This window comes from Venturia canescens, chromosome 11, assembly GCF_019457755.1.
Source record: "Venturia canescens isolate UGA chromosome 11, ASM1945775v1, whole genome shotgun sequence".
NCBI lineage: Eukaryota > Metazoa > Arthropoda > Insecta > Hymenoptera > Ichneumonidae > Venturia > Venturia canescens.
Genome location: NC_057431.1, coordinates 13324913 through 13337213, shown reverse-complemented (window position 1 = coordinate 13337213; position 12301 = coordinate 13324913). Strand labels below are relative to the sequence as shown.

The 12301-nt window shown below is 33.2% G+C and overlaps 2 protein-coding genes across 3 annotated transcripts in view; both read left to right on the top strand.

The window, feature by feature from the left end:
- LOC122418158 (uncharacterized) lies at nt 1-8486 on the top strand. 2 transcript variants are annotated; one of them, XM_043432222.1, is made up of 4 exons: nt 1-199; nt 311-491; nt 1452-1589; nt 6856-8486. In XM_043432222.1, the coding sequence occupies exons 1-4, from the start codon at nt 144-146 to the stop codon at nt 7435-7437; spliced, it is 957 nt and encodes a 318-aa protein (XP_043288157.1). In that variant the 5' UTR covers nt 1-143; the 3' UTR covers nt 7438-8486. The 2 variants fall into 2 exon arrangements, with proteins under 2 accessions (XP_043288157.1, XP_043288158.1); XM_043432223.1 differs by having other exon boundaries at nt 1-217.
- A 145-nt stretch (nt 8487-8631) lies between these two features.
- LOC122418163 (uncharacterized) overlaps nt 8632-12301 on the top strand; it is a 21364-nt gene continuing 17694 nt past the window's right edge. The window contains exons 1-4 of the mRNA XM_043432230.1: nt 8632-9092; nt 10753-10925; nt 11507-11584; nt 11679-11825. Of these exons, the coding sequence (XP_043288165.1) occupies nt 8751-9092; nt 10753-10925; nt 11507-11584; nt 11679-11825 (740 nt within the window). The 5' untranslated portion in view covers nt 8632-8750. The remainder of the gene's footprint in view (nt 9093-10752; nt 10926-11506; nt 11585-11678; nt 11826-12301) is intronic.

Sequence of the window (12301 nt, the reverse complement as noted above, 5' to 3'; positions counted from 1 at the left end):
TTTATGTAAAAACGAAGCCGCCTTGCCATGCCTTATTCCATGTATAAGTCTAGTGTGTACTTTTATTATTTCTTTTTGTAAACAATTCGCTGATATTTTTCTGCAAATCAGCAAAAACGCGGATTGTTCATTAAATTTTCTAAATGGAGATGGACATGGATCACGATGATAAAAAACCGATTCTCAATCCAGGAGTCACGTAAAATAACCTTTTTGTGTATTTTTTTTATGAAAAATTACGTCGTAAATCGTACTTCAGTGATCTCTTCGTGTGTTTACATTATCGTGGTGTTTCTTTTTCATTCTTTAGATACTTCGATCATTTCAATGGATTACTTTGGGAACTTTGTCCACTGGACAATTCCCATTATTGCCGAAAAAAGCGAATGAAATCGCATCTTGAAAGCTGCAAGCAAAAACTCCTTAGGGGCCCGAGGAAGGTTGAGTGCCCTTTCAACCCTTTACATCTTATAAATCTCATGGAAATTGAGGTATGTTCTGGGAATATTTTTGTTGGATACAGCAAAAAATAGAAATATGGTGAAATAACACATGCAAATCCAGTATTTTCAAATGCACATAAGCATTGAATATTTCTATATAATGATGAATGAATTTCTCTGAACCTGAGATTATATTCATCAAATTTAAAAGAATGTGCAAAATGCCTCAATAATGCAATCTTATTTGTAATGACAATGTGCATTCTGTACCAAACTCTGCCGGCATTCCAACCAATTTTGTGTAAAATATATTGTTCAGCATTTGAATTTTTTGCAAATAATTTTTAACATGTTCTATACAGAAAATTATCTGACATTTTAGATATTCTCTTCTAATAATTATCACATAGTATTTTTAGCTGCAAGTGCACTATAGAAAACATCCACTAGAATTTATTTTGGTCATAAATGATTGTCAAAGTTCAGCCTTGTCAAGGTATCATTCATCATTTTAGTCAGAAATCATAACATAACAATTTTGCAACGTTCAATATTACAGCTAATATTGATTGATTCAAATCTCAGAAGTTTAAACATGTGAGGCGCTTTCCCAATATCATTAGTATCCAAGAAATAAATTAAAATGCAATACACAATATTTCTGCATGTGTAATCTTGTAAGAAGGAGAAGAGTTTACCCTGCTCTCCAAAAAAGAACAACCTGTAATTTTTCCTGCCCTTGGGATTTCTATGAGCTTTAGAAAAAAAAAAATGCTGTATCTAATCACCAACCATACCACTGATGGACCGTCCCAAACAAAAGTTCTTAAAACTTGCTTTTAAAGACTTCCCTTGCTGTAGCAGAAAAAGATTCAATTGTTTGCTGACTAGTTGGGTTTACCAAGATTTCAATTCTCAAAAAAATAGTTTTAGCTATGTTGAGATATTTTTTCTCAAGTATTGTAAGAAAAAAAATGTTTATTTTTTTGATCATAACTTTGTTTTTAGAACCACATAATGACATGTGAAAATCGTGTTGTGAGAACGAATCATCTCCACGACTTTGAACCAAAACGAGAAACGATAGAAGGTGTACCCGACGCTCCTATAAACTTTGTTCTCGACGTACCCAATGATTGGGAAGATGTGAGTATATCAGGAAAAAACACTACAAAAATGTGCAGATTTCCCGTGAATGATATTGATATGATTTAAATACATTCTTTGGCTGAAATTGTTACATCAATCCGTACATCTAAATCGGTAGTATTTTGGACAAGTATACGAGTTATTTTTTACGTATTTTTCCAAAGTTCCAGACATAAAAATTTGCAGTTTCCATTTTTTGACTCGTACTGTATAATCATTTTCTATCAAGTAATTAACGTGTTCGATTTTTTTAAGATAGTTCTGTACTTTTGTTGAAATTAAAAATTGTATAATAATAGTTTTCATGGATCGACTGTCAAAATTTCAAATCGATTCATCATTTAATTTTCGAGATATTCGCAATTTAAAATGGGTCATTTTGTATGTGATGCCTATACCTTATATGTCACTGCATAGAACTTTGTTTACATTTTTTATTACGGACGCTAAACGGATCTTATGACTGTAAAATAAAACCAGTCGTGTATTCAGTACTATTGTGGGATTAATATTTTAAAAAATGGGATTTTTCGACTGTCTAGTTTCGAAGATATCGACTGATGAACTGTGTTAATTTTACGTGACGCGGAACAGGCGCATGACCAACTTAGTCCAATTATTTAGTAGTTTTACCTGGAGAATTTTCCGGAAGTTTTGAAAGTTGGTGACTTTGTAGATTTTGACCCGTTATTTTCGAATTTTCACTTTACTACCTCGTATCTTTATTGCTCGCGCCGCAATATACTATTAGAAAAATGGCGCCCAAAAATAGTTTTTGGCAATATATCCTTGCCGACTCATTTCACCGTGAAAATAGTTATGTAACATATTAAACTAGAGAAAATTATCATTTTTTTCGTAAAATCAATAGTTTCAGCGTACCAGAGTAGAAAACCAAGATGCATTTACACTAGCACGCGTTTTTCGTATATTGGAGGAAAATATTTCACCGTGCATTGGAAACTCGGTCTTCCCCTCTTAGGTAGGGTTTATCAGATCGTCATCGGGTTGTTAGTTCCCGCATTGTTCACGTATACATATAGAGGGAAGAGTAGGGCAAAGCACAACACCCCTCCCCATATAGAACATTTTTTTCCGATTGGAAATCTGCAAAATTTCATTATTCGGCTGAGACCATTCTTTGAAAACTTAATATTAAAAATAAAACATTTTTTATTAAAAATTAAAATATTTTTTTCGATCATAAATTGACGACTCAAGGTAAGGCATGAAATAGTTATTATCATTGAAGATAGAGATTTCAAACATATGTGATATTTATACAACTTTATCTCATTTATGATAAATTCATAGTACTCTTCTATTTTTGAGGATACACACCTGAAAGTAAGGAATATCACAGCGCTTTTGCTTTTTTGGTAACACCACGGAAAATGAATATAACATGAATTCGATAAAACAATAGCAGTTCTAGGTGTTCTAGCAAACAAAGACAATCCTGATGAACTATTAATTACATAACCAAAACAGAGCTTGAAACGAAATTTACCTGTGGAAAAAGAACAAGCGCACCGTTTTCATTCCACTCATTTTCATCTGAATCGAGAAAAAAAACAATTTTATATCGGAAAAAATTCAGATTCAATTTGAAATGAATATTCAGGACTGAATTCTTCCATAGAGATCGAAATGGAACCAGCTTATTCGAAAGCTAGATCAGCATTTTTAGTGCCACCATAAGACATTTTACTTATCCTAGGCATCAGCAATGTTGGGCCTCAGAAGCGATGTCATCGGGAAATAACTGCAATTCTAACGTTGCCCACGGCTGTGATTGGTGGAGTGTCTTATGTCGAGTGAGTGTGTGACCTTCCACTTAACACACGCACACGCGCGCGCGAGCATACACACGGACAAACGGGTATAAGATGCGTAAATTCGACCGTGCAGCCTCTACGTGATACGCATCGGGTAACGCTAATGCCGACAGTACTGAAAATCAAAATTTTACTAAATGTTAGAAGCCTCAAAAAACAAACAAAAAACAATGTTCAAAAGGAAAAATGTCGGAATTTTTTTTTGTAAATTTCTCGGGTATCTGTCCAAAAAATATAGAAAAAACCCGAAATTTTTTTTTCTCATTTCAGTCATGATTATGACGTGTTTAAAGTGAAAAAACGTGACCCATTAGATTTTGAAAAAGTTTGACCGGAATATAACTCTGCAAGGTTTTTGAAGGTATCCTGAACTGTAAAAGTCATGCTCAAAATTGGCCATTTCACAATTATTTTCATTTATCTTTTTTTTTCAAATTAACAACAAGGATGGAAAACAGAAATTTTCCGTCAATATCGCAGCAGAACCTTATAGGGCATTCATTCCAGTTTTCAGAACTCCCCTTGAATTTTCTGTGCGACCATGGGTTCCCGGAATATTGTCGATCAAGACAAAAGGATCCTTTTTGATTTGAAGTTCAACATTTCAGCAAAAAATGGTTGTATCAAGGTTTCAAAAAAAAGCAAATTAAAGCTGAAGAAACAAGTTATCTGATCCATACCAAGGCTTAGTAGAAAAATAAATTCCAAGCCCGTGGACTTGAAAAAAACAAGATAAAAATGTTAACTTTTTTTTCTCACACTATTTTTCGAAATTTGTGCAGAACGAGAAGCTCCACGTCATTTTTACCACAAGATCTTGAAACCGGAAACATTAAGCTTTAAAGTGCTTTTTAAAAACCTTGATACGACCATTTTTCACTGCAATGCAGCATTCTGAAAAATGGTCGTATCAAGGTTTTTAAAAAGCACTTTAAAGCTTAATGTTTCCGGTTTCAAGATCTTGTGGTAAAAATGACGTGGAGCTTCTCGTTCTGCACAAATTTCGAAAAATAGTGTGAGTTAAAAAATTTTTTTAACTCTTCAATTTTTTGTTTGTTAGTGTATATATACGTGAACAATATATATAAACATATAAAATATAAAATATATAGAATATAAAAAACAAAATTTTTGAGCCTTATTACAAGATGGGTTTCAAATAATTTCTCGTAAAAAAAATTAAAAAACTTATTTTTTTCTGTCATTTCGATTTATTTTTCTTCCAAGAACACGTTATTCCTTCAATCAGTTTCAAAATATGAAAGAAATTAAGTGATCTCAGAAGAAAATTAATGGAAATGACAGAAAAAAATAAGTTTTTTATTTTTTTTTCTACTAGCAATTATTTGAAGCCCATCTTGTAATAAGGCTCAAAAATTTTGTTTTCACCACACATGCGCCGAAAGTTCAATTTTCCGAAATCGGAAGGTTGAATTTTCGGTGCATGTCTGGTGAAAAATAGTATACACTCCACAGGAGTGAAATTAGACCACCTCAAACCGCATGCTTATCACTCTCGCCTTCGGCTCGGGTGACTATTCTGCCCGTGGTTTGAAGTAGTCTAGAATTTTTTTGAAAAAATCGAAAGTGTAGCATTGAACAAAAAACCGATTTTTTGACTAAAAATAGACGAAAAAGCATTAAAAAAAAATTATTTTTTCGTTTTTCAATTTTCATTTCAAAGAGGGTTGAAGATTTAAAGAAATGACCCGTTTTAAGTGACATAATGATAATTATGGTGTGAAATATACATTTCTATCTCTATAAGTATAGTGTGAGATATACATTTTTTAAGCAAAAATCGATGACTCCGGAATGGGTGGAGATAACGAGCTAAAAATTTAGCTGAAAACTTCTTTTAACATGTATAAAAACATATATTAAAAAATTAAAAACATCGTAGAGGATCACCGTCACAACGTCGTTGAATCGATATGGAACGACTTAAATGTATCTTGGTTTGTGGCTCTCGTACGCTGAAACTATGGATTTTACGAAAAAAATGATAAGCATATTAATTGTGGGGAATTTTCTCTAGTTTAATATGTTACATAACTATTTTCACCATTTATTGATTTTTCCCTGACCATTAAGATCACAATTAGTATTTGGTAGTGAAAATGTAGGTTGCAGTTTGTTTCCATCTGGGTCAATCTCTAAGAACGGTAAATCTACTGTTTGTTTAGTGATATAACAGACAGTGATATTTTTTTATTCTCGCCGGATTTTCAACTCAATTTTCCCTTTTTGAGAAAAATTTTCATGATTTTGCAAAGTGAATTTCGTTTCGTTTGGAACGAAAGAAGATCCTCTCTGAATTCCATAACAAACCTCATAGTATTCAAGTTGGCAATCAATCTGTCGGAATTACGATCAATTCAGAAACCTGAAAGAAAAACTTAAGAAAAAATTTGCAAATTGCGTCCTCAAGATGATCAAGATGCACGATGCTCAACGCTTACTCTATGAGGTGCTATATTTTTCATTTTGGCTTCCTCATAGAGGAAGCTTCGAGCATCGTGCATCTTGACCATCTTGAGGAAGCAATTTGCAAATTTTAATTTGCAGCATTTTTTTGTATACAAGGAATTAATGTATTTTCTCTACCTTCTTTTACGAACTTTAATTTATCTGTTTGTTTAAATTCATAAAAAAAAAAAACTAAATGACGAGCCATCAGAAAAAACAGTTTGCAACTTTCAATTTTCATCGTTTTTCTATTTACATTGAAATTAAAGAAAATTCCGACAACTTTGCTGGAAATTATAGAGGAAGTACAGACTTATATACAATATCTTATAAAATTTCCAAAAATTGAAGCGGTTGGACGATTTTTTGAAAAACTCATATTTTCGTAAAATTCAAAATGTCATAAAATTTGAACCGCTCAACCGATATTCCCCAAATTCAATACCAACCTTACTATTATGATAGTCTATTTATAAAAAAAAAAATTATTAATAAATCTCTAAATTTTCGAAAGTTAGAGCGTCGACACTCTTTTTATGAAAATTTCAAAACGTCAGATTCGTAATTTTTTACAAATTCTGACAAAATGATCAGAGAGTGAAGAGCTTGTATAGATTAACATCTGTGCAAAACGGTAGCCCTGTATCTCAAACCGTTTTTGAGTTATAAGCGTTTGAATTTTGCAGTGCCATAACATACACACACACACGCGCGCGCGCGCACACACACACACACACACACACACACATCCGGATATTTTTTCTAGATATGATTTTTCGATGTTTTGAAACATTTTGAGCACATTGACATTGAAAACTGGAAAAAAAAAATTTTCATCGTCACAAAGCTTCCTCGAGGATGCAAAAATCAAGCCGAATTCTGGATCTCGTCTGAAATATCGCTTATTTAATTCATGTATGTAAATATTTTTAATTGCATTACATTTCAAATTACAGGGTGAGAATCCTGAGAGGGGTTACGACGCGATGGAAGCAACGAAATTTCGATCTGTGATAAGACCGGTTCCGGCGGGCCTTTCAAAAACCCAGAAAAAAGCATGGAGGGCGAAGGAACGTCTGCGATGGACAGCTCTAACGGGAGAAACTAAGGAAAAAGCGAGAAGTTCGCCGTATCCTACGCCGACGCAGATCAGGAATGCTAAAGCAGCGAGCACACAAGTCGCAGCCCTCACGGATGATTCCGACATTCTGGGCATAATCGATAAGCTCAGCACCGCCAATATTGCAGATCCAAGAGATTCCATGATGAAGAGAATAAATGCAAGATTAAAAACGCTTCAACTCATGGAGGAGAAACTGAAAGAAGAGAAATTGGAGCTGCAGCGCCAAGTTGAAGAGTATTTAGCTACAATAGGCAAAACCGATCGAGAACTCACAATCAAAATTGAACCTATCGATCCAAGAATTGCTTCTCGGAACAACAATCACGATTTGAATGACTTCTCAGCTCTGTGCTGTTCTACAAGAATCAACGCTGATCCTAGAATCGCCGCAGTACCCAGAAATTCTCATCGCTAAGACCAAAGGAAATTCCTGAAATTTTTAAGATTCAGGATGAATCACCCGTGCCTCCGAGCCAATCATTTCATTACAACTGAATTTCAGTGTTTGGCGATTTGCAAAAATTTACCAACAAATGGTTGATTTTTCTACTTTTCTTCACTTTCGTCAACATTCTGCTGTTGTTTTTTTTATAATTTCTCTTTCAATTTTTTCCGGAAGAATTATTCGAGTAGCTGTTCCCTCAATGACATAAGTTTCGTATACGTCTTATCGAATATTTCAATGGAAATGTATACGATTTTTTTTATTCATTGTTTTTCAAAAACTGCAATATTCTGAAAAAAAATTGTTCCATTAGTCAACAAGTAATCAAGTTAACCGAAGCGTGAATAACTCTTTTGAAGTTAGAGAAGGGTGGGGCACGGTGTCGTCGTACCTCACTCTCTCCTACTGAAAATTATTTATAAAAATTTTTTTTTTTCCTGCAAAGCCGTTCGAATGTAACGAAAAATCCTATCCCATTTTTTTCATCTTTCAATATTGCCACTTGCACAAAAATATTGTTCATTTCCCAAAAAAAATAAGAAAATGCAAGTCTTGAAGAAAGATTTTCGTTCTAATTCCAACGATGCAGATAATCTTTTTTTTTTTTTAATATATTTCATACTTTGAAATCTCCTGCCCGCAGTTTCAGTTGCTCCTGGAAAGGAACAACGTTTTATTACAATATCTTTACGAAATCGAACGAAACAAATGTAGGTCTGATTGGCGAAAATACTTCCGAATGATACTTAATGAATTAAGGGAATACAAAAAAACGCGCTGATAATCTTAAGACTGATGCAATAAATGACAGCTAAGTTACCTCTTAAAGTATTAAGCCAGATTAATCTTAATTTTATTTGTTTCTAAAATAATAATAAATAAGAGAGTTATATAAAAAATATACCTAAATATAAAGAGTGTTTACGAGAATTAGATGTTTAAAAATTTGTATTGAAAAGAGATTTGAAGAAGATGCTCTAAGGGGCTTTTTTTTAAATAAATTTGATAATTGCATATAATTACGTTTATTTACCGACGAAAAGTTTCGTATCGTTTAGAGTAGAAAAAAGTATCGTATACTAAGAAAAAGAGGTCTGGGTCGAGCATTGCTTTGATGTAAATAAAAGTGTTAATTGATTCTAATCGAATTGACTTGGAGATCAAGCTAGAGAACATTCGTTAAATTTCGATGGCAATTAGAATCGCAGAAATCTCATCACTGTCTCTCCAGCAACAAGAGCAACAAGAATTGTTTTTAAAGGGAGAAAAAAGCATAAAGAAAAATGCCTGGTGGAGTAGTTTTTCTCGTTTGCATTCCAACTTTATCGTACGAGCACGAATTAGTTTTTGGAGTGCCAGTCAAAAGTGCAAAGAGAAGTGACAAATCAACGAGACCTGCACAATCGAACAAAGTTGATCTTCGATTAAAGGAAGTGAAAAATCGTACGCACCTCATTACCCTGGATAATGATTCAAACGACGACGACGATGAATCACCGAACGTCGAGGTTTTTGAAAAAGGAGTGATCGAGCGAACGAGAAACAGATTGAGATCTAGAGGCGATATCGCACCCACTGGGTTAGGAAATCGAAGCAAATCACCCGTTTTCGTACCTATGGAGACCGTGAGTTAAAGAAAGAACAAAATGACATGTTTAAAATCATGTAGAAAATGTCAACATGCAAAAAAAATTTGTCGACGAAGAAAAATTGTTTTCCTGCCATATTCATCGGTTGATATTCTAATACTTATTTCGTATTTGTGTCATATATCAAAATAAATATTATCCAAAAGATGTTTAAGTTTTTATGATTATTTTGAAATTCATGACAGAATTTCAACCATATTTCAAGAAATAACGTATTAAGGAATTGATATTTACCGCTAATCTCGGCCTTTTTGAGACGAAAACCGAACCTAGACAAGTACAATTACTGACCATCCCTTTCGTTAAAAAATTTTCTGAATAAACCAAATCCGAAGGGACTGTAAAAAGAGCGACAACTCTCGAAAAATCAATAAATTCAGGCCTGTGTTTACGAACGTTTCTGCATCCGTCTATTCACATTGAGCGACCCTGACTGAATCAGTGTCTGATTACTCTCATTATAAGAGTGTGAAAAAAAAACAGCGGCGTTACAGCGGTGCATACGTAGTTATCGCTTAACGAACCTGTGGGGTTAATTTTTCTTCTATGAAATGATCTAGCAAAATCACGGGATCGATTTCACACTAAAAATTGATCGGATTTTTTTATGTTTAAAAAAATCCATGAGGTTTTCGACATGTGGCAAATGATAAAGGGTTGCAGAATGTATGACTTGAAGATTTTAAGGCAAGCTATTTATTCACTCGTTTATCAAATTTATTTTTAGCAAAACGTCTTTACTCCAAATTTTTATTTAAAAAAATATCTAAAAAATATATTATCATTATCAAATGAGAATCTAAGTTTATTCAGTGAAAAAAATATTTCTATTATTTTCTTGTTTTTCGGAGATTCCTTAAAAATCCGAGTACCATTTGTACTCGGATTCCTCTTAGTGGAGTTGACCCTCATCAAGTTCCCCTCACAAGACAGGTTTTCCATGACTTTTTCCATGAGAAATGTATATAATTTGATTGATCTTTCGATAGATTATAATCAATTTCGAGAACAACCAAAATTTTTTCTGGGCTTCACAACCAGTCTAAAATGGGGGAAAAAAATTTAAAAAAAACCATTTGGTTTTAATAATCGAAAAAATAAAAAACTGCTTAATCTAGGCAGATAAGCGATTCTCGAACATTTCAGAACATTAATAATTCATTAAAAAAAAAAAAAAAATCCTGTCTTTAAAGATCTGAAAAAATTGGCAAAATCCATGGTTACGTGTAGTAAGCTGAAACCCAGTAGTACAAGTTTGATTTTTGTTTTTTTACAAGTGTTTGACGTTGAATAAAAATTAAAAGTTGTCGGTTGTTCGTAAAACACAGAAAAAATCATGACACCAATACGAGAGATAGCATAAAATATCTCAATATAAATAAAATCAAATTCCGGAAGATTTTGAGAATCAATACAATCAGATTGAAAAAATTAATGAAATTGGCAGCGATAAGGGAAAACCGTCGGATTGGCGTGGATGCGGTTGGATGCCTAATATATAAGAACAGTGAAATAATTGAATTCCTTACAAAGAACGAATGAAATACCGGAAAAGGCTTAGAAAAGGAGCTAAAATGAAATAATAATGGTTTATCACCATGTTTACTTGTCGGGCTCACACGGTATCTTTTTGAAGGTTCTGGATGAGCTGCTCAAAAAACTCAGAGTAGAACACATCGTGTGGTGCAAAGACAAAGAGAACATGTATTACGAAGTAATATTTCCGGTAGCTGCTGGTGATCCTTGTGAAAATTGTTTGCACTGTCTCACTGAAATGGGAATCGGTACTAGAATGAATTCTATCGTGAGGTAAAGATTGAAAAATCGTTTTTTAGTTTTTATTGGTTAAAAGTACCCTTTTGAACACTCTAGAATATGAGGCAAAGAGGTTTATACGTGAATTTTTTTTTTTTTTTTTCATCGAAATTTCGGCTCTGTTCCGCACTGCTCTGACCACCTTTCAAAATTAAATTCAAAACGCGGCATATACTATAACTCGCTTTGAATTTTAATTTGTGACAATATCTTAAAAATAACATTTCGAAATGAAATACGTATGAAATTTTCGATAAGTTCATTTAACGTCCTTTATCAACATATAAATTACTCTTTTTTCTGTCAAAAGTAAAACATTTTCGTTCAAACACCCACCAATAACACAAAATTGAATAATTTTCGACATCCCCTACCCCGTACATATTTAACAATCTGCAGATGTTACGATTAAGTTTTTATTTTTTCCATTTTTATTCTGGTTAAAAAAATGCTGAAGAAAAGCATTTCTTGCAATCATGCAATACAGTGGTTTTTATCCCTGTAAGGAGTGAATTAAAAAATCATTAAAAAAATTTAAAATGAGTTGTTTATTTTCGTGTTATTTGCATTTTAAGTGTCATCCCGACTCAATGCACTTACAGTGGTTTGCGGAGCATCGGTCCTGCAGCAATCAGAGATGATATCGCCCAGAGGCAATAAAAAATTATTCATATTAATAAAATCAACAAACATTACACGCATTTGATGACCGATGAAATTCCTTTACTTTTCACTGTTTTTCCGTAGGAAAAAAGATGCCGAAGAACGAAACAACCATTGGGAAGCTTTCGTCGATTCCATAAGATCGAAATTGACAGTCAAACAAGTCGTCGATGGTGTACGAAGCGGCGGTGATCTTACATTTGATTATGTATTGCTGGTTTTGACTGCAGAGTTAGTATGCAATTCCTAGAGGGAAAAAACACCATATCATTATTTATCATCAGTTATTGAATGTTATTAACATCGGTGGACAATCCATACTAATATTTAATTGATCAATCAATTTATTTTATTGTGATTTTTAGTTATGTTAATTAATATTATAAATGTGAAAGTAACTCTATCTTGTCTGTTACCTCTTCAAGTTTGAACCACTCAGTCGATTTAGATAAAATTTGGTATGGAGATTAGTTTGAGTCCCGAGAAAGGACATAGGATAGTTTTTTCAATAAGACAGCTTTCCTAGGATAGTTATCATAAAATTATATACCTAGGTATAATATATGAGGCATTCCACGCCATTTCACCAAGGCCGTGACCCCTACTATTTTTATTTTTCCTCATTTTTTTTATAAAATAGTAAGCATAAAAATCCCCTCTCGAGGAAAAAAAATTCGGCAGCACTAAAATTTATGATATCGCTTCGA